The following is a 22,205-nucleotide window of genomic DNA, read 5'->3' on the forward strand; positions in this document are numbered from 1 at the left end:
CATATGTGGAGTTGCGAATTACTATTGAATAGGAACAAAACTTGTGAGTAGAAAGTTGTGAATTTTCAACACCTAATGTATATTAGAACTTGCAGATGCGAAATTGCAAATAACTATTAAATTGTGACGAATTTAGAAATAAAAGTTATTAATATAGGAACAAAAATTGTGAGTAAAAAATTGTGAATTTTTAACACCTAATATATATTAGAACCTGCAAATGCGGAGTTGTGAATAACTATTAAATTATTGCGAATTTAAAAATAAAAGTTATTAATATAGGAATAAAAATTATAAATTTTTAACATCTGTTGCATATCAAGATTTGTAGATTAGCACTTGTGAATAATTATTAAATTATTTTAAATTTAAAAATAAAAATTATTAATATATAAATAAAAGTTGTAAATAGATAGTTACAAATTTTTTTAATTTAAATAAAAAAAGTATCATTTCTTATAACTTTTTAATGACAGAAATATTCCTCAAGGCTCAAGGAAATTATGCCAATTTTTGAGATTAATATTTTATTTAGATAATTTAAAAGGACATCTTCATAATATTAAATACCTATACAATATTTTATATTTTAAATTAAGTAAAGGTTTGTAGAAAATGAGTTATAATCATTTTTCTTAAGTCGGTTTCCAAAATATCAAAATACCTTCCGTTGCAGCCGCCCCGGGCATTTTTGATGGGGAGAAGACAAAAAGCTATAAAAAGTCTCCGATTCTCATCGCGCGGTTTGGTAGTTCCGTTGAGCTTGGAGTTTCGATGTTGTTGAAAATGCGCCAATTCTCCTTGGCTGCCACATTGCTCAACCCTAAATTACCTGCGACCGCAATGTAGATATCGGCAATATTCGCAGGGTTTGCGGATATGGTTCACGATCCCGGATTTTCGCACCTACTCGCTTTAGGGTTTCTGATTTCCTTCATATTTCCCTTCGCTTACGGGGAATCGTCTACCTGCTTGACTGTCTACAAGAAAGGCGGCGCTCCGGCGGTTTTCCAATCCCCGAAATGCCCCCGCTGGAATCTCTTCGATTACGGTTCCCGTTCCCAAACCCCGGCGCGTTGTCAGTCCGCGATGCTTCAGGGCCGAAGGAAATCTCAGGAGGACCGCACTCTCTGCGTTCTTGATGTTCGCATTCCCTTCCCTGGTATCTAATTTGTTGCTTTTCCTCACCTTTGCTTTGTATTCGGACATGCTAATCCTCATGTACGTGAGACAGAAACAGAAACTTCCCCGGACGTTTATATCACAGTCTATTTCTGCACTACACATACACACATATTGACATCATTAGTTCTTATGTTTAAAAGCTTCTCATTTCCTGATGCTTCTGCTTTAAGACTTTTCCTATTTGTAATCAGTATTTGACCCCTTTCAGTATGAAAAGATGGAAACTGCTCTCTGTTTGACGTTGAATAATAATTTTATTGCTATTTTTTGTGCGGGGCAAATAATAATTTTAGTTGTTTAGAAGATTGCGTTATTTTTCTAGTATTTAAATATTTTGAAATGTGTAGAAAAAAGATGGAAGGAATTGAAAACATGGTTGCATGAAGTCCAATGAAATGCGTGAAGAAAGATTGAAAGAATAAAAATAAAAAAAATCGCATGATCCCGAGAGGATCCATGCGAGATTCATGACTTGTAAAAAGTGCAACTCATTTTAGATTTTGTTTTTTATGTTGATTGAATTGCGGGTTTAACCAGTGAGTTTATAGTTGTAGAATTATGGTTTTATTGGAAGATGGGTAGAAATAAAATTAATTTATAATATGCATTTTATTATATTATTATTGTTGTTACTATTTTTTAAACAAATGGAGATACTTGTGCATCTGGACAGGCTACTTTTAGCATTCCTTCAGTGTTCAATTTTTTCATGTTGAAACAGGTAAAGTGGGAGTTAAGGAGGTTATGGTTGGAATTGTAGCAGTTTTTGATGGTCATAATGGTGCAGAAGCCAGTGAGATGGCTTCCAAACTTTTGGTGGAGTATTTTGTGTTGCATACCTATTTTCTGCTGGATGCAACATATTCGTTTCTATTGAAGACATCGTCAGGAAAACTGCCTCATAAGAGAGATTATGATGAAGCAAGACATCTACACAAATGGGAAGAGATTCTTGGTTTGCATGAGTTACATTTTGGAAGGTGTTTTTACATCTCAAGTAAATGTATTCTCATCAGTAATTTTTTGTTTTCAAGATTGACATTGCCTGGGGCAAAATCAAATCTCAGTTGTTAGCATGCAAACATTTTTAGAAGCATACAATTTTAGACTATTAGGGGGAAATATCTAATCCATATTTTCCCTTCTGCTATGTGATTTTGATAACAACTATTTAATTCTTTACCCTGCAAACATTTTACCCCAATAAAGGAAACACTGGAAAGCATTTTCACAGTCGCACTGATGGATAATGCTTTCCGATTCTATAATTAGTAACAGTGATTCATCATTAACTATAGTTTATCATGCATATATCTCTGTTATGCAAGGTTTGGATTTAAAGGGACACGGAATCTGTTGCTCTTTTGTTTTATGAACTTGCAACAAATATATATTAATTAGAGACAGGTACTTCAGGCCTGAAATTAATAACTGATGTTTGAACGAACACTCATTGCTACATTTGGTCTGGCTTTAAAAGTGACTTCATGCTTCTGAGAGCTATCTTAATTTTAAATATATTGCTGTTGTTCACTGGACTGCATGTTCTAGAAAGCATGTAATGTTTTACATGTCGTTTATTTCTGTCATCTCTATGTCTATGTCAACTAAAAATCTCTTTTCAGGTTTGAGAATGGATTTTCAACAAATTTTGACGATTCTTTTCACTTGGAAATTTTGAAGGAAGCATTGTTGAGAGCAATCCATGATATCGATGCAAAATTTTCTGAGGCAAGTTAAATTTTCTATTTTTGGAACTTTACATAAATCTCTCGTCTCCTTTTCTTTTGTGCTTTTGGATTGACATCTTTCAATTGAACTTTGAAGGAAGCATCTAGAAGTAATCTTGAGTCAGGTTCTACAGCAACCGCCATATTAATTGCGGATGATAAAATTTTGGTTGCCAATATTGGAGACTCTAAGGCCTTCTTGTGCTCTGAGAAGTTTCAGTCTCCCAGAGAGGCTAAAGGTGAGAAAGGCATTGGCATATAGTGAACATGTCTGATATTTAAAATTTAAGTTCATCAGGACGTAGAATGTTTCTCTGTTGTAATTTTTTATCCTTTCTTTTTAGTATTTTTCTAAATATGATGATTGGCTTGTTTATCATGATGATCTTTTTTTTTATTTAGAGATTGATTAATTAATTGATTAATTAATCCTGATTTCTTCTGATTTGCAGCATTGTTATTAAAGTTATACAGGCAGGAGGGTGATAGTTCTGTTTCCCATGTCTGGGATCGTGAAAAGTATAAATTAGCTTCCTCCTTTGGATTCACTCACTTTTCAGCTAAGGAATTAACCAGTGACCATCATCCAGACAGAGAAGATGAAAGAATTCGGGTGGAAGCAGCTGGTGGTCAAGTTGTAGATTGGGGAGGTGTGTCTCGCATAAATGGTCAGCTAGCTATTACACGGGCTATTGGTGATCTGTCCTTCAAAACGTAAGTATAATGGAATATCCTTTGCATAAACTCTAAGCATATATCTATAGCACATTATTTATCCGAATGCCTCTATGTGGTTTATTCATGTGGTTCATTTAAGAGACAAATAAAAAATTGGTCCTCTCTGTTGTCTTGAAGTTGAATTTCAGAAGCTGGCAGTTGGGAGGCATCCTTTGTTTACCCTTCAAGCCCAAAGGCCTTTCATGAGAACTTTGATGAAAGAAATCCAAAATTATTGATTAAAACAATTTATGAGGCTCTTTACAACTCAAGCTTTTACGATGGCTAATTAACTGTTTTCTTGACAATTCAGTTTTATGTGGAAATTCTAAGGCAGCTGTTCTTTTTGAATTATCAACAGTTATGGTGTTATTTCTGTACCAGAGGTGACAGATTGGCAGGCTCTGACAGCCAATGATAGCTATTTGGTTGCTGCATCTGATGGTGTTTTTGAGAAGATGAGCTTGCAGGATGTATGTGATATGTTGTGGGAAGTACATAGTTATAGTAACCCAATATCTGAGTTTTCCCCTTCCTGCTCCTATTCGCTGGCAGATTGTGTTGTCAACACTGCCTTGAAAAAGGGAAGTATGGATAATGTGGCAGCAGTTGTGGTTCCTCTGGAGTCTTCTATATTTTCTGATAACTCGTTTGGAAGAAGCTGTTTTGAAAAGAGGGAAGTCGATAGCCCACTACTTGGACTGCAGGAATCTGCTTCCATAAGCTCTGGTATACTGTGTGGGTTTGGATGATGATATTTTATTTAGAATTAATTCCGTATTTAATCCGAAACTTTGAGATAAGCGCCTTAACCTTGCGTTTGTGAATAAAAAGTTGTACATAATTGTGAACTCTGGAAGGTCAGCTAGGTTAATTTGGTTGTTTTGGGAGAACATACACAAAAAAGGTCCTTGATTCGACTGCAGATACCACACTAGTTATTGTTTTATACCTGATTTTTTCTTCCACTCAAAAATATTGTTAACTGTGGAAAAATTGGAAATCATTTTTCGTTGTTTAAACCAACCTTGTATCCCTGTATCTGCTATTTTATCCTTTCATAATCTTTTAGTTTTTATGTCTAAATTATATGTATTTATATTTTTGAGGGCATCATGTCAAAATATTTACAATTGGATTCTTTTCATCATTTAAACCAACCTTCTATACCTGTATCTGCTATTTATCCTTACATTCATCATCTTTTAGTTTTTATGTATAAATTATACGTACGTATTTTTTTGAGGGCATCTTGTGAAAATATTTACAATTGCATTGGAGTGTATTTTCTGAAAATAAATAGAAAGTTTGTGTAATTTCTGCAAAACGCTGTAGCCTTTGTAATTTACTCTTCGTTTTGTAATATGCATGCCTTATGTCCATGTTCATGTGTTTGTTCCACTCATTGATAAAGCTGTGGAGAATAACTCTTTCTGATTAATACTCTTGATGTGCATATATAACTTTTAATTGCTTTGACCATAGTCTACTTTAATGATGAAAATCGTATGTACCATGGGAAGGTTAAATACTTTTATGTTAAGAAAGACTTTTCATGGTCAAATAATAGGTTGAATTTCTTTGATATGGTCATTTATTTAGCAAGGGCTTTTATTTTAGCTTTTAAATAAAAAAGACTCTTACTTCTCAGCTTATTTATTGTTCCTTTTCTTTCTCAGCTAATGGCATTACATCTGATCTTATGCAACTGGAGCATCTGCGTCCAGTGGATACTGGGTTTGAGCGTATATTGGTATGATTGAAGGTCTTGGAGATCTATCACTGTCAATTGTATTTTATGTTCTGCTTGAGTTGCTCATTATTGAATGTCTCGAGGGCATTTGGAAGGCTTGAATTGATTTTTTCTGAACGGACTGATAGCATAATGTCATGGAGTTGAGTTTATTGCTGCACCTGCATGGCAAAGTCTGGGAGCTTCTCTTTCTGAGGCTTTGTCAAATGTGATTCAGTTAGGATTTTATTTTTTCCTTTCCTTTTTCTTGTTGCTACAGTCATAGGAGGGGAAAACTTGGTCTTGCAAAAGATTTAGGTGTCTTGAGAGGAATTTATCTCAATTGAATTCATAAGTTTTAGGAGGACCAACGTAGCTGGAGGCGTTAGATAGTCTAAATGTGAGCTTAATTGTAATTCTTGGATTTTTCTCTCTTTACCCTTTTTTTCCATGATATAGTGAAATCATGTAATTTTGTTTTGGATTTGATTATTATCCTCTCTCTCTTGGTGACATGTACTTTTTAATATTCTATACAAGGTTGATTATTAGCACTATTGCAGAAACTTGAGATATATCGTGAAAATGATTTTTTTTTTTTTTACTTTTCTATTTTAATCATTAGCATTATGATACATGTGCGATTCCACCCCTCTTAATAGAATTATATCTTGCCTTATATTCTGTGATTTTCACATTCTCTTTTATTGTGAGTGCTTAGCAATAAAGTTGTAACTCTTGGATGTTTACTCGGTACCTTTAGAAGTTTCTCCTTCACTTTGGAGCATAGACACCTCTGGTTACCATCAATCTGAATGGCTACCTTTTTATTTTTAATGATAGGCTGAAGTGAAATATGGTGATATTGGATGCTTTTATTTATCTGAAAATCTTGATGAAGCTATGAACTACAAGCAACCTGCTACAAAGACTGACTGGTTAAACTATTTATACAAAGTACCAGAGCCTTTGCCAGACGCTCTTCGTCAACATTCTGGTAAGAAAAGGAACTGTATAAATATATAATCACATGAGATTGGTGCTTTTCTTGCTGCTGCTGCTGTCAGTGGTCAGGTCCACCACATGCATAAATACCAGAGAAAGAAATTAGTGAGCTGGTTGAGAGGGGAGCGGGGGAGAAAGCAGTTGTAACTAACTCTTAACAAGGAGAATGTAAGGGAGATTGAGGTGTGAGTGAGTTCAGGCAGTGGATGATGGAGAGTATGACCCCCTAAAATGCTCGTGTGTGAGGATAGGTGTGATTTCTATGTTTTCCTCTGAGCTTTCATTGAGTTGAATGGGTGTCTGATGTGATTTTTCTGGGTTTAGGTCTTCATTCGTGTACTGTTGGAGGCTAATTCATTCATTTGCTCATATATATCCCACTTCCCATCAGTCATGCATTTTTTTCATCAATTTTTAATTAATCTGTTGGCAATCCAATATTTTTGGTGATTGCTTTATTTTGGATGTAGGCAGCCCTGTAAATTTGTACAACCATCAAAATTTTTGCTTTCACTTTGGCATGACTGTCAATGGAGCTAACGAGCAATGCATAAATCCTGAATCCCTTGCTAGTTTTATTGGTCTGCTTGAATCTATTCCTCTACACGAATCTGGTTCAACTAATGGGTCTTTTGATTCTTCAATTCCTAATATGAGGTAAACTTCCGAGCTTAAGTTTTTCTTTGATCCCGTTTTAAACATTTACAAGCTAATGTAGTTCGTTGTAACAGTTAAGGTAGGTATATGTACCCTGGGGAAAAAATTACTCATTAATTATATCCTTGCCAGGTTGAAATTTTCTGATTTTTGAATTTTATATTGAAGTTCAATGCTATTGTGATGCCAGGATGTTTCATTGTATGAGGGAAAAGTTGAGATAATATTTGCATTTTTTGCTGTGTCATTAACCAATTACAAAGTGGATGCTCCAATGTTTTATTCGCTAAATCTGACTTCTAAGTCAGTGTACATTTTGGTGTTTAGGTATGTTTTGAAAAAGAAGTTTGGCCGTGGATCATATGGTGAAGTGTGGTTGGCCTTTCTTTGGAACTGTCAAGTTGGAAATGATACAAAGTTGAGCAAGGATAACAATAATTTCTCTCTTAGCTTTATCAATTTTGATTCATACAATAGAAATAGCAGCTCAAGTACTCATGAATGCCAGAACGGTCCGTCTAACCACAACATGTACATTCTGAAACGGATAATGGTAATACATGTGGTGAAGTAAAAGGCTTTTTACTGTTCAAGTGCATTAGGTTTTTATCTCTCTCATTTGTCAAGAATTATACAACTAGAACTAGTGGGGAGGATAAGGTATCCTTTGAAAGAAGACAAGGAGAAAACTGAGAACTGAAAAAGCTCAAGATTGTGACAGAGCTGAAGAATCTCTCTACTTATTGTAATTTGAATGCTAAAAATCAGCTACAAAAGAAAAAGATCAAAGAAAAAAGGCTTTGGGACTTGAAACTTATAAATCACTTTCCCTTTCCAAAGCAAAGAGAAAGTCACTTGTTTTCATGCTCTTCGAGCATGATTTCTCTTGAAATCTTCATTTAGGTAGAAATCCGTCCAATAGGATCGTTTTCCTATTTTGGAGCCTATTCATCTTTCTTCCTTTATGATCGGAGAGTTTGGAATCTAAATTCAACTGTTGTTTTTTTTTTTTTTTGCAAGTACCATTTTGATTTCATAATTTCCTCTTCCAATGAGGCACCATTTTTATGAGATTTTTATATGGAAATCTAAGCCATCTTTAGAAATGAATCTTTTGCTTGGAAGTGGTACTCAACAGAATAGGTGCTGATGACGTGCTGCAAATTCTAAGACCAGACTGCGCACTTCTCCCTAACCCATTCTTTTAAAAAAACTAACATGTTCCAAAACAACAACGCAATTCTTACATTGTAGCATGGCTACTTTGTTTTGTAATAAATTGTTTGGAATCTTTGGTCAGACTTGGGTTTGTCCAGAATGTTTGGATCTTTTTTTTTTATTTGGTAAAATTGTTTGGGAAGAAATAAAGATGGTATTTTTATGTGCAGTTTTCTTTATGTGGTTTGGTGTGTCCTTTTGGAAAGGAGTCATAGAAGTTTAAATGGTGCCAGGGAAAGTGTTGGATCTTTCATTTCCTTTTACTGTTCCATTCCTTTTACTGTTCTATTCATGGTTGTCTTAAGGGAGTCTCTTTGAGTCATGAATAAGAATGGGGGCATTTTTACTTTCTAGAGTTCATGTCCCTACCACTCCTCTTAGAGCTTCTTTTTCTTTTGGGAGGCTTGTTTATGCTCATCTCTTGTAATATTATCTAATAGAGCTTCCTTTTTATTAAGAGAAAAGAGGATTCTGCCTTTTCCTTTTATTTTGGAGGTGTTGGGATCTGCACCTTGTGTTTATATTACTTATATTAAGGGGATACTATGTTTTAAGAGAAATTGAATGTTCAATTCTGCATATTAAGAACATATATCACAAATAAAATCTTTTGAATGAATGTGGTGAACAGGTAGAGAGAGGGGCTGCTGTTTACTTAAGTGGTCTGAGGGAGAAGTATTTTGGAGAAGTTTTCTTAAATGCCTCCATGTGCTTTGAAGATCTACTGTCAGCTGGAAACTCAAATCGTGTCTCACAAAAGGCACAATTCAGGTCTTATGGCCAATTAAAAACCAATGATTCCATGCTACATTATATAAGAAACTCTTGGGGTTCTGAGAATTCATTTGCAAACAAAGTCCATTTGCAAAAGGCCATCCATGAAGATGGTCTGAACCATATTGCAAGATATGTGGAATCTTTTGAATCTCAATCTAATGAATTCTGGCTTGTATTCCATTACGAAGGCATATCTTTGTCCAAACTTATGTATACTGTGGAAGAAGCTTATGATACTGCTGACAGTGAAAGATCTGAGCAAGTGAAACATGTTCAGATATTGCGTCCATCAAAGTGGTGGCATTGGTTGAAGACAACGGAAGAAGGGCAACAGGAAATGCGCAACATTATTTGGCAGCTGGTATATTTTCAATATAGGTCCCATGCGTGCATTGTCCCATTATCCTTATAATAAGTCAGTTTTTGAAATATTAAAGGAGAAAAATGCCAAATAATGCAGATATGCAGATATGCTGCCCCATTTTTCTTAAAAGAGAAAAATCAAGGCCTTATATTTACACATCAAAATAAGGTGTTTACGCTTGTATATTTGATCAGAAGTCAGTTGCACCATATCTTATCACCATTCTTGTGTTCTGAGACATCCATGTTTCTTTATCTCCTCTTCTGCGGTGTTTTATGAAACCCTGCATCATATGTTGTTATGTGAATGGGTTTTGGCAATATTAAGAACAACGTTAAGACCTAATCAGGGTTTAGGACTGGTTATTTTAAAAAGTAAAGAAGAGGAGAAAATGAATGGCTCGTCTTTTCTTTTAAAATAGCCAGTCCTAATCCCTGATTACATTACAACCATTCTTTTTTCTAGCATGTTATCTTGGAATTTCTTATTTGAATTTCTACCAATTATAACTTTTTGATTGTGTGTGCATTGTTTGAGGGGAAAAAATATTACAAGGACTTCAAAAATGTTGAAAATTTTATATGCTCCTGGATATGGATTATGGCATCTTTCAAATTTTACTCTTTTTTACCTTGTACTGTTCTTTACATTCTTGACAAGTTGTCTTTTTTATTTGCTTAGTTAATGGCACTGAAGTCCTGTCATGATCGGAATATCACACACAGAGATATCAAACCTGGTAAGGACCTTGGGCAATTTGTTCACTGAATGTGATGTATATGTTTGTCAATTTTGAGATGAATAGAGACTTGTACCTGGAGATACTTATCTTGGTTTGTTACTTTCGAGTCTTTCATTTTCCAAACGATCAATGTAAATCAAAGCCAGTATTTCCATTTGCCTAGTTTTCACCCTTTTAGATAGATATTGACATTTTACTGTAGAATAAGTCCATTGTTTGAAGCCATTGTGTCTCCTTTTTGGGCTCTTATATTTATTCCAATAAAATGTAGCTCAAATCTAAATTCGATTATATTTGTTTGGTTTTACTGTCTTTTTTCTGGAGAAGGATGTCTGGTTGTTAGAGGCTATACTTATGTTGGCGGCCCTTTATCCATACTCCATGGTCCTTTAAAAGCCTGAAAGTCATGATCCTCTTGCATGGTTGCTTATATCTTAAATTTTGTTTTTCTAAACGATGTGGTGTTCAAATGGAAGAATTTGTTTTGGAAATATTGACTGACTCCTGGTATATATTTTGGAAGAGAATATGGTGATATGCTTTGAAGATCAGGAGACCGGAAGATGCTTAAAGGAGGTTCCAATGATTAGTAGGACGATTTCTGCCAAAATGTACAGTGTATTATCTTTCTTTCATTATAGGCCCTTGCTTTTTATTTTTGGTTGTTCTCTTATGATGTTGAACATTTTAAACTTCTGCATTATGCATAAGATTTGGAATGTAGGTATTTTGGCAACCACTCCTGAACTCTGTTATTATATTCCTTTTCTCTGGATTGCAAGATTTGAATAGTATATCTTAGCATTGGTTAGATCTCTTTTCACTTTTTGAGTAAATATTTTGCTTATGTAAATTCTCTGCCGCTTTGATATAATTTGTTGTTCTTCTGTTCTATAAGTTATGCTATTTGGTGACTGACATTTCAGCAATAATGAAAGTGGTTGAAGCTATTTGAATAGATTTGATGTTTTCAGATAACAGTATTACATGTGACAATGAGTCACTATTCTTGCCGGCCTGCCAATTTTTTTGTTGGGATGGATCTACTATTATTTGGTAGGGATAAGTGCTTGTTATTCAAAATGATTCTCTGCCCAATATTTTATATGGAAATACAAAATTTGCTTAGTTCTTAAGGTGTTCAGATTTTCTTAGCAGAAGAACTTTACATGCAGCCTAGTGATATGACTCATAAATCCTTTGAGATTTGCTTCTTTAGCATTTGTTATTATGATCTATAATAGGTTCAGGTACCAAGGCATGATGTCTGGCTGTCTACATCCTGAAACCAATATTTTTACATCTCTCTCTCTCTCTCTGAACTTTTAGTCCCAGGTCTGGTTATGGATGGTTGGAGTTTTTGTTCTTTGCAGTAATAGGACAGGGTTATCATGCATTTTTAAATTTTGATTTGGCTATCCAAGTATATTTATCTATGCTGTTTTACAGATCTTATGTGTTTTTGCTGTGAGCCTTTTAGGTTGCGTGTTATTTTTCTCCAATGCCTAATAAAATTCTGATGCTTTCTTCTAATTCTTTCAGGCGTATTATTGACTTTGGCAGTGGACTTGATGAATTTACATTGAAACACTTATATGGATCTACTGGGCCATCTCGGTAATCTTATCTTGCTATAATATTAAATTTTGACTGATCGTATGATAAAAATAAATTTATTGTTTCTTCAGAGCTGAGCAAACTTATGAGTATATCCCTCCTGAAGCTTTGCTAAATGCTACTTGGTATCAAGGACCAACAAGCTCAACTTTGAAGTATGTAATATTTTGTGAGACTGAATTCAACATCTTGCGTTTGAATTTTTGTTTTTTTGTTTTTTGTTTTTGTAAGAATGAAATCAAAAGTGCATCTTTGTTCTTTAGTTACTTCTGGCTTAAAATGGATAGTGTGCTGCATTATTTGTTATATTACTCGCAAGTTTGCAGCTTAATCTTTTTACATCAACAGATATGACATGTGGAGTGTCGGTGTTGTGATGTTGGAGTTGGTTTTGGGAACGCCAAATGTTTTCCAGATAAGTTCTTTAACACGTACTCTTTTGGACCGACATCTTGAGGGCTGGAATGAAGGCGTGAAGGAGCTGGCATACAAGTAAGTGCACTCTGCTTAGTTTTCTATCTTTCATTTATCAGGTTAGGATGGGATTTTTTTTTTTTGGGAGAAAATCGGTAAGAACATCTGGGATTGCAACTTGCAATCGCCATTCACTGTCTAAAATTGCATTTCAGTTCGTCTGATATAAATAATATATGCAACTTCAGATTTTAGCAATTAAAAAGCTTGTTTAGTCTCCTTGAATATATAGACAGGCAACTGTTTGTTCGAAACTTGCTTTTGGGGAGAGCATGTGTCGATAGATGCAATTATAGATGGTGGTTTAGTCTTATGCCCTGTTTGGTACGGGGAGAAGTTTTTGGTGGCAGTGAAAAATAATAGAAGTAAAAGTGGAAGGAGAAGTGAGATTTAAAACTATGTTTAGTTTGCAGATGAAAGTGGGATAAAAATTTTATTTAATAAATATATTTATATTTTGAAAAGACCAAAATACCTACGAAATAAAAAAAAAAATGAACTGCCAACAAGTATTGCCACCTCCGTCCACCAGTTCTCAGAATTACCGTCCACCAGCCTTGAAGTGACCACCACTGTTGCCGGAAATTTTCCAGAAATTAAATCCAAACAAGATATCAAAGAAAGACCAAGCAAATCAAAGAAGCAAAGAAGCAGATTGAATAAAGCGAAGAAGCACATTGTCCAGAAATTGAAGACCAAGCACAGTGAAGAAGCAAATTGTCCAGAAATTGTTGCTGGCTCTCCGTCATCATCATGGTCATAGGAGATCAGAGAAGGATGGAGATCCAAGAAGCAGATTTAAGAGGCAGATCGAAGATGCTCTACTTCGTCTTGGAAAAAACTGATTTAAGCACCTTTGTCACTGGGCACCTAGAAGATCATGATTGTGATTTGTGAGGCGTTGTTGTTAGTCAAGGACCATCGCAACCTCCTCCATGTTGCTGTCGATGAACATTGCCATCAAGATGATAAAGATGGCAAAATGAGGAAGTCAATTCAATTCATCTATTTAAGGAACCAATTCCATCAGATTCGATGGAGCTCACTACTGCAGAGAACCTTTTTCATGTAAACCAGAACAAGATGATGGGTTCTACTTCTTCCATTTCTCTCCCTCCAATTCCCTGCTACCAGACAGGGCATTAGTATGATTGCCTGTGGATTTGTGAGATTGATTTTGTCCATTAAGGAATTAAACTTCCTTTGATTCTCTAATTCCGTTGAATCCCTGGACTAATAATTTTAGCTGTTTTATATTTGTCCTGACAGACTTAGATCGTTCATGGAACTGTGCATATTAATCCCTGGGATTTCTGGCAGTTCCTTTAAACAGTATCGCACAGGGAACCAAGTAAGTCTACCACCTGACATTTTTCTTTATATTGTATATGGCACCTAATGAAACTTTCATATTTTTGAATTAGGTTGGAGTCCCACCCGCATCATGGAAATGCTCTGAGGATTTCTTTTCGCATCAAATTAAAAGTCGGGATCCTCTTAAGCTAGGGTTTGTCTGCAGACTTCTGATGCTTTCATGCTTTTCATTTATGGTCTGTTAACTAATCTCGCAGTCTTTCTGTTGTGTGATAATATTTTTCCTATTCTTGCAGGTTTCCAAATATCTGGGCTTTACGGTTAGTGCGTCATCTATTGCGCTGGGACCCTGTAAGTTTCCTGATGAAAGTCTATTGTCTCGTCAGTTTTGTGATCTGGGTTACTTCCTAATTTTTGAACACTGTTTAATTGAAAGACTCCATAAACTTTTACAACGTTAAGAATCTAGGAGCTATTGTTAAATAATTGTAGGAAGATCGACCGAGTGTTGATGAGGCATTGCAGCACCCCTATTTTCAACCTCCCCCAAGTGGATGAGGGAGGCTATGAGAAGCCACGATCGAATTACTCGCTTCCGGGTGCGTGTTTTCCATCCACTATCTTGCTGATCTTTGAAATCCTAACGGTAAGGCACGACAGGAAGTCTTTTTTTAATTAGAGCATGTGATTAAATACTCTGGAGCTTTTAGGGCAGGCATCGCTATATCCAGGCCCCGATCCAAGCAGATGATGGAGCGGGTGATTTTTTTTTTTTTTTTTTTGGGGTGGGGATGGGTTCGGTACGTTCTTGTTGTACCAGCATCTAAACTCACCTGACAGGTGCCAAAAATCATTTCTTTCTGGCACCTAATAGTCTTGTACATTAGATGTTTATCCAAAAAAAAAAAAGAAGTCTTGAACATATAGAAGAAAATTCATGATCGTGCCATTATATATTGTATTATTATGGTGGATAGGCATTGACATTTTTGTATTCTTGCCCAGTACTGCACATATTTTTTTGCCTGTACGACCTGAAGATGAGGCCTGGTCTGGTTCACTCTAAAATGAGTTCATAGGATGTGTATCAATCTTGACTTATTTTTAGTTCAAAAAAACGCATAATATGAAATAATCATTTTTAACTGCAAATTCAAAATTAAAATTTTGAAAACAAAAATAAATTGTTTAAATACTGTGCTCTCCACTGTTCCATCTCTTACAATTTTTCTTTCGCCTTGCAAAGCAACCGTTTAAAAGGAAACGAATAGTCCCATATGCCGCTGCTCATTTAAGATGTGATCCAGCAAACTATTGGACAGGCAGTAACATGTGACATCCCCTTCACAATATGCCCTCAAAAAAAATCTTGGAAAGAAAACTACAAAAATTTTAGAGCGCCCGACCACCTTGAAGGGGGTGGGGGAAGAAAGGCAAGAATACACACCTTCATAACTAATGTTTGCATATGGCTGATGGCTGCTAAGTTGCGTCGATCACTCCACCGTCCGCTTTTCAAGGCATATGTGCTTAACCCACTCAGAAAATTCATGTTGGTTTAGTCATGGTTCATGGCTATTAACTCGACTGTGAAGTTCCAACATCTCTTGATGGTTCGGGTCCACTGAGAGCGCAGCCCGACAGTCTCGGAGGGCACCTAAAACATCCCCTTTGTGTTCATGGAATGCTGCACGCAGATGTAAGAGGTGCAAATCTGCTTTAAATGCAATTGCTCTGGACAGTTCCGCAATGGCTTCCTCTTCCTTGTGATTGTCCATCAATACTGCAAACACCAACAGCCGTGGATATAATTAAATTTTCCTTCTTAATTTAAATTCTCTAAAACCACTGCACTGACAGCAGTATAGCTTAGTAATGTTAAAATAAGGTAAAGATATTTACGGTATGTTTTGTTAATAAAACAAAATGATTTTAATTTGAAAAGAATAAGCCAGAGTAGTTTGATCTATTGCATAATATGCTTTAGGCTATGCAGATCATGAAGGGAAGGAGGTTTAGAAATAAGTAAATAACCTGCAGCTCGATATTTGTAAGGATATACTCTAAGTGGATCTAGTCGAGTCACCATCTCCAGGTCAGCCTTTGCGAGTTCCCGCGCACAGTACTCAGATCTCTTCTCATAGGCAGACGCATTGTTTTTTGCCTTCTCAATAAGGTCGGTCATTTCATTGTAGGCGGCAGCCTTGTCGTTTTTGAAAAAATAAACACGAGCAAGACCCTGGTGCGCTCGGGTGTGCCCGATTTTAAGGGCATTGTTGTAACAATCAGCTGCCGACTCTAAATTCCCGCAGTCAACAAATACACTACCAAGATTGTTCAGTGCCTGATAAATCAATACATGCATAAGTAGTACACCTAGAAACTAATTGTGCACAAAGTTGCATGATATACAGCTAGAAACCAATATCATGCCACGTTTTCCAGCATATATTTAATGCCAAAAAAAGTCATCGTGTTAAACTTCTCATTCCTGGATTCCGTCACTGTATATTGAGAATTACCTACAGCTCAAACATTAGACTTCTTAGTTCGCATGATCAAAACTTCTGAAGTTATCAAATGATCGCAACTGCCACAATACAAGGCAGAGAAACATTCCAATGGGATGCTCATGGTAAGTTGTTTTAAGGCAAGATGCTATCAAGGCTGACTGACTACAGCATCTACAGAAGCAGAATGAGTGGTGAATGGTGGAAAACGAGATTATAGGGATGGCAATACTATCATGGAAAGGTAAATAGCTATTGATAGAACACATCTGCCATCGCAGAGAGGGTTTTGAGGACATAAGAGAGGCAGTGGATTAGAGCATCAGTGCCGGAAGGGCTCTGATACCATCTTAGGGAAAATGGCAAGAATAAAGTAAAACTTCTTCATTGATTTACGTGCATGGATTTCTGTACACTGTTCGTGTGTGCGTGTAGAATATCTGAATACAAAGAAAATAAAGTTATGAATAAAACGACGGATCTAGAATGTGTTGTCACTGATGTGTCCTGCCAGCAATAACCCCCAACCCACCCCACCCCCTTCCCCCCCCCCCTATTGGTTCGTGTTGACATTCACCAAAAAAAAAAAAAAAAAAAAAACTAGAAGGAAAAGAGTTCAAAGTCAAATAGTGATACATTCAACTTATTAGAAGTTGGTGAACAACGACAACAATAACAGCAATGAATCATTAAAAATATCCAGCAACCAAGATGATCGGGACTTGAATGTGCTAAATCCCAGACAACCATGAGGATCAGCATTCCAATTTTATACGGCTACTGACAAATTTCAAAGAAGGATTAAAACAACACCACAAGATATTCTATTTACATTGTAAAAATATGTGTGCGCACATACGTGCGTGCGGGTGTGTGCACCTAAGTGTGCGGGTCTATTGGGGTCATTAGTTCCCTGTGAAAGCCAACAAGTTATTAAATATTGTATCATCATCTAACGATTCTAGATTAGCATTGTAGCAAGCCTAAACCCCACGGGGCTACCACACTTTTACTGTAAAGGCAGTGCGAGTTTGAATTTAGTCATCTTTTCGTGTGTTACCAATGCTTCAGAATTGGCGATCTGAACAACAGGAGAACCCCAACAAAGAATATATGAACCAGTTCATGCTTGTTCAAATAAAGCTCACTGACATCACACATGCACTTCTACGATTTTGTAGTGGAAATTTGCAAGAGAATATTCTGACTAGTTAAGGGCATATTTTATATTTTAAAAATGGTAAAAATAACAACATCAGATCCAGAGGCGGAGGTTAAAAGGAGTAGTTAAGTCCCTCCATGAAATATCACAAGAAAATATCGGACAGGTTTAATTCCCTTCATAAAATAGTTTAGAAGCGCTAACAAGTTGGTTAAAGTAATTAAGCACCCGAGACAACTTCATTTGGATATACAGTCTCACAACTGTGGTATACACCTCACATAGCTAACACGTGGGTAGGGAGTTTAAAGTATTTGCAAATAATCATATCAACCAAAATTTCAAAGTTCCAAAATTGAGAATACACTTGAGATGTCAGCAACTTTGTCATCATTCCCCTGTATGTATTTAGGAGCGAAAAAATTCCAAAATCAGCACAACAGGAGAACCATACCTGACCTTTGCGAAGATTATCTGATGGACACTTCAATGCATCTTCCAGAAGTGAAATAACAGTCGAAGAACATGATGAAGCAAGACTGGAGTCAGCCAATGCATAGGCCTTCAGGAAGAAAGCCTCAAAGGACCGTTTGATACCAATAGATTCTTCAGCTTTCTGGAGCCCTTCCTCATAGTGACCTGTATCATACAAGATCCACCCCTCATATACAAGTCGTTCATGCTCACTTGTTGCATGTTGGCGAGCTAATTGTAAACTCCGCATAGCTGCCCCAGGACAGTTTAGCCTAATGGGACAAAAAGGTCAGCTTTTGTTGTCCACAGCAAATAAATTTTCCAGTTAGTATTTTAAATAACCAGGATGAGACTGCCTATTCTAATACAATTCCGCAATGAACATTAAAAAAGAAATCAATGCATGTTGAGGGTTCCTTTCCTCATTTGCAGTTGAGTTGATTGACACTTGAGAGCCAACTAGCTAAGACAGGCACAGATACCATGACTCTTGAATAAACAAGAATTGTATACATAACCACTACATTGAAAGCAGAGAAAATTGATGTGCTTTTGGCCATTGCAATGAAGAGTTCAACAGTAAATCATGCATGCATAAAAACATAATTTGTTCCATCAAATCTCCTAACACGCTTGATAGTTCACTAGTAAATCAAGGTGGAATTTAAACCCTTTTAATGATTGATGAATGCAACAATGAATTACCAGACATTCATAAAATACCTAAGAAGAAGCAATGACTGTCTGAAATATAGGACGCCCTTTGCTGCATCAGATTCAAGCATCTGATAGATAACAGAGAGAGACCCAATATCATCAACTGCAGACCAACAATCATACAATCGTGCCCAACAATCTGCTGTAGTCCAATGTTCAACATGCTCACGTACAAGAGTGCGGAATTGGGATGCTGCTACTCGCCCCTCAAACATTCTATAATCAGGATGCAGAGTAAGAATTGCTTGAACGTCACAGAGGGCTGCTTTGTAGTCCTCAAGAGCTAGATTGAGAAAAAAACGCAGTTCCAAGCATTCCAATGAAAGTTTGAAACCAAGTATCCTATTGATTTCTTCTAGGGCAGCTTGAACATTTTGAGTCCTCATTAAATTAGCAGCCCTATACATGTAGGGATATATAAGCGTAGGGTCTAGATCAGTTGCTTTCTCAAGGTCCTCCCACCTATTGTTACCTTCACAATATAGTGATCTTTCCTGGTACATCCACCCAGCTGGGGTTACAGAGGAAATTACTGAGCTGAGCTTCTCATAAGATAGAAGCTTCTCACCCTTTGCAAAATCCAACCTAGCTAAACCTGTTACAGAGTAAATATGGCCTGCATTTACAGCAACCTCAAATAGGCAACGGGCTTCCTCATATTCTTTCCTTAAGAGTTTCACGCATCCCAATTGATGAAATGCCAGGAGTCTCTGCTTGTCTGTTTCAGCAAAATCCACCAAACGTTCCAGGAACTGAACTGCTATATCTGAACTAGGATCAAGGTTCATAGAAACTTCACTTAATAAGCAGTAAAGTGAAAATAAACTGTGCCCAACCATGACTGCCAGCTGCTGCTTATTAGCATCAGTAAATATCCCTACCACCCGATTGTCTTTCAAACAGTTCGGAAGATCACATAAAAGGACTTGCAAACAAGAAGCAGCAAGGACAGGAGAATTCTCATCAAGAGCATAATCCATGAGTTCCACGGCATCTTCTTTGGAGGAAATTAGAGATGCCAGTCTCCTATCACAAGCATCTTTGAGTCTTTCACAACAATACTTGTTAGCAAAAACTAGCATCTCCAGCAATAGGTTGGGAGGAACATCGTACAAACTGCCTGTCAGACTGAAGTAACTTATTGCCCTCATACCTGAAGGGGAGATATTGTTCTCAGACAAATCAATGGTCTCAGAAAGTGACTCGCTGAAAGATCCCTTTAGCATCGCGTGAAATGGTGCTGAAAGTTCAGACATTTTATGTCTGTCACAAATTATCTTATCATTTCCAATGGTAAAAATAATATATTGTGAAATGTGGTTCCCATTCACCGAAAATCTCTCCTGCAAACTTTCATCAACATCAAAAGGAATATGAGATGCCACATCTATTAGCCCAAACTCCTTTGCACATTTACCACAAGTTTTCAGCAAATCAGCAATCAACTCTTCCCCTTGTTTCTCATACTTTAACCAAGCCCCAAATATTATCTTCTCATGAACAGTGTTAGCTCTCTGCCAAGCTGCCCGGAGGCTTCTACACATCAATTTAACTTCCCCAAGGCCCCTAAAGACCTGATATTGCAATAAATATAGGTTTGACCGCTCTTGTGGGGTACATGACTCAAGTTCTTCATGAATTTGAGCAAGAACTTCCACATAATCAATAGGTTTAAAGAATGGCAATATAGATGGCTCTGGGACCTTGATTAGAGACTCGCTACAATAGTTGACATCAAACCCCACCACCCAAAACAAAAAAATAATAATTTAGTTTGGACCAAAAAAATAAATAAATAAAGGATAACACTGCGGAGAAGATAAACTTACATTGACGCAGAAGAGGACTGTGAAGACAGTTTGGGAAGTTTCCCTCTTTCTACTTGGAGCCATGACTGTGGATTTAGAACATTTGATTGCACTTCTCTACAGGAGTCAGTAGCGAAGAAAGTCCTCATGGGGCATAGGACACGAAACAAGTCCCAGATCTCCACAATAGCGCTAATCAACCTCTACAACTTGGAGTGAAAATAGAAGTAGAAGAACAACCAAAAAGACCAACCACCGCCTATTTGTCACACTCCACTATCAGCTAAATTATTTCCATCCCCAGAAAGCAGCTCCTTTTCCTTCTTTCCCCCTTCCGAACAAACAGAATAATCAAAGAAAAAGAACTCGAACTATGACAACGGTCTTTCGAACGAATGGATACATCTAAAAACAACTGTTGTTTTCGATGAACAGCAGCTAAATCAAGCTTCTATTTTCTATATTGTATCCTGAAAAAAATAAAAAATAAAAAAACACTCGCCCATTCAACCTAGTATGAGGAAAATTGATTAATAAAACACGCAACAAGCTACTGAAGAGCAAATAGATGGAAATAGCCAGGAAAGATCTTCACCAGAAAAATGACCACATTTTTGTGGCTAACTCGAACAAACACAGAAAACGCCAAAATGACAGAGACCACAGAGAGAGGGGGAATCCAGTTGACAAGAGGCTTGAATCTGCAGACGCAGTTAACAAATTAGGAGCGTAAGTTCATAGGCCATGGATCAAAGTGAGGCAATCAAATTGAAAATTTCCAACTTTAACTAGTCTTTTTCTCCTTTTGCTTGGTAAAAGGGAAAGTAATTTTCTTTTTCTCTGTTCTCGCTTTCCCAGCGTTGAAGACCATAAAAATTGCGGCTACTGTTTATTGGGAGTGCAAAAAAAATCAAAATGGACAAAAAAGAGAGCAAGCTACTAATAAAAAATAATAAAAGGACGAAACAGTTGAGTAGGGAAAAATGGTGAAGGCTGGCATCGCCGTCGTTTCAAAACGGGAGCGACAACTGCAGAAACCAGCGTGATCTGATTCATCTGAAAGCGGCTGATGGCGGTGCCAGTATCTATCTGTCAATTATTATCTTCCCGAATAGCCAGTGAGCCACTTTGAAATTATTGTCTTATTAACTTTATTGGTTAATGAAGGTTAACTGAATTAGACCCAATCAGGTCCCGATAAATTTTTTTTTTTTTTTTGGGGGGAGGGGGGGAGCCGTCAGAGCTCGTCAGAATGGACGGATTTTATTATTTATACAGCCATTATACATATCCACTTAAATTAATATATACCAACAAGTTCCTTAAATCACATCTTATTATCTTATAGGCCCACCAGCTCGTTAACCCTGCCCTGCTTCTCGCAAACGCGCATTTACTTCACCTTGTGAGCGTTCATCGTTGCTGAGAACAAAAGAAGTTCACATCAGCGTGGAAATTTATACGAGAAGACAAAAAGAATCATTGCAGGAAAGGGAAACAAGATTGCTTGAGGTAAAGGAGGTTAGCGTAACAGTCTTGCAAGGTTTGCTTAAGGTACTTGGCCACTTGGTTTCTTTAAAATCACTCTACCATGTATTATGGCCAATCTTATGACACTTGCGTCCAACCACTACTCTATCATTTTGACGCCTTCCAATTTTTCTCTTTCAACACTACACTTAAAAAAAAAACGTTTATTTATCTAATGTCTAGACAGATTTTTGAATGATCATTCCAGGATCCGGTATGTTTCAATTTTCAATATGTCCGCTTGGTGACCTTCGTCATGGCACCAGCAACAACTATTGTTTTTATTTTATTTATCCAGTGTATTCCTTTCGGTCTCCATTATAACAAGGCATCTTCTAATCGTTGATCATTAATATAAATAACAGAGAAAGTTATTAATTAACATTCTCTAATTTTACCCCTAACAGATTATTAAAAAATTTAATTATATTTTAATGTTTCTATGTGATTTCTCTAATGCCCCATTTGGTTC

At 36.6% G+C, this 22,205-nt stretch overlaps 2 protein-coding genes across 12 annotated transcripts; one reads left to right on the forward strand and one right to left on the reverse strand.

Annotated features, from left to right (window-relative positions):
* Positions 1-675: 675 nt before the first annotated feature.
* LOC129305686 (uncharacterized) lies at positions 676-14,613 on the forward strand. 4 transcript variants are annotated; one of them, XM_054945659.1, is made up of 20 exons: positions 678-1,162; positions 1,907-2,165; positions 2,811-2,920; positions 3,017-3,154; positions 3,368-3,629; positions 3,994-4,361; positions 5,312-5,385; positions 6,208-6,361; positions 6,840-7,026; positions 7,354-7,579; positions 8,876-9,382; positions 10,067-10,124; positions 10,651-10,738; positions 11,670-11,744; positions 11,816-11,899; positions 12,093-12,236; positions 13,488-13,569; positions 13,643-13,725; positions 13,829-13,883; positions 14,025-14,613. In XM_054945659.1, the coding sequence occupies exons 1-20, from the start codon at positions 880-882 to the stop codon at positions 14,088-14,090; spliced, it is 3,303 nt and encodes a 1,100-aa protein (XP_054801634.1). In that variant the 5' UTR covers positions 678-879; the 3' UTR covers positions 14,091-14,613. The 4 variants fall into 4 exon arrangements, 3 of the variants coding, with proteins under 3 accessions (XP_054801635.1, XP_054801634.1, XP_054801636.1); XM_054945661.1 differs by lacking the exon at positions 678-1,162 and having other exon boundaries at positions 1,947-2,182; positions 2,869-2,920; XM_054945660.1 differs by lacking the exons at positions 13,488-13,569; positions 13,643-13,725; positions 13,829-13,883; positions 14,025-14,613 and adding an exon at positions 12,812-12,953 and having other exon boundaries at positions 677-1,162.
* Positions 6,222-21,332, reverse strand: LOC129305687 (ETO1-like protein 1). 8 transcript variants are annotated; one of them, XR_008592002.1, is made up of 7 exons: positions 20,799-21,327; positions 20,225-20,673; positions 18,402-20,114; positions 17,659-17,950; positions 15,567-15,876; positions 14,980-15,315; positions 6,222-6,421 (listed from the first exon to the last, which is right to left on the reverse strand). XR_008592002.1 is itself a non-coding variant. In XM_054945664.1 (7 exons), exons 3-7 carry the CDS (start codon positions 20,350-20,352, stop codon positions 15,095-15,097), a joined length of 2,664 nt encoding a protein of 887 aa, XP_054801639.1. In that variant the 5' UTR covers positions 20,353-20,673; positions 20,799-20,904; positions 20,987-21,327; the 3' UTR covers positions 14,692-15,094. The 8 variants fall into 8 exon arrangements, 4 of the variants coding, with proteins under 4 accessions (XP_054801639.1, XP_054801640.1, XP_054801638.1 ...); XR_008592001.1 differs by having other exon boundaries at positions 6,222-6,424; XR_008591999.1 differs by lacking the exon at positions 6,222-6,421 and adding an exon at positions 9,360-9,668.
* Positions 21,333-22,205: the final 873 nt, after the last annotated feature.

This window comes from Prosopis cineraria, unplaced genomic scaffold (assembly GCF_029017545.1).
Source record: "Prosopis cineraria cultivar Desert tree isolate PC_DT_omini unplaced genomic scaffold, ASM2901754v1 PC3, whole genome shotgun sequence".
In the NCBI taxonomy this organism is placed as follows: domain Eukaryota; kingdom Viridiplantae; phylum Streptophyta; class Magnoliopsida; order Fabales; family Fabaceae; genus Prosopis; species Prosopis cineraria.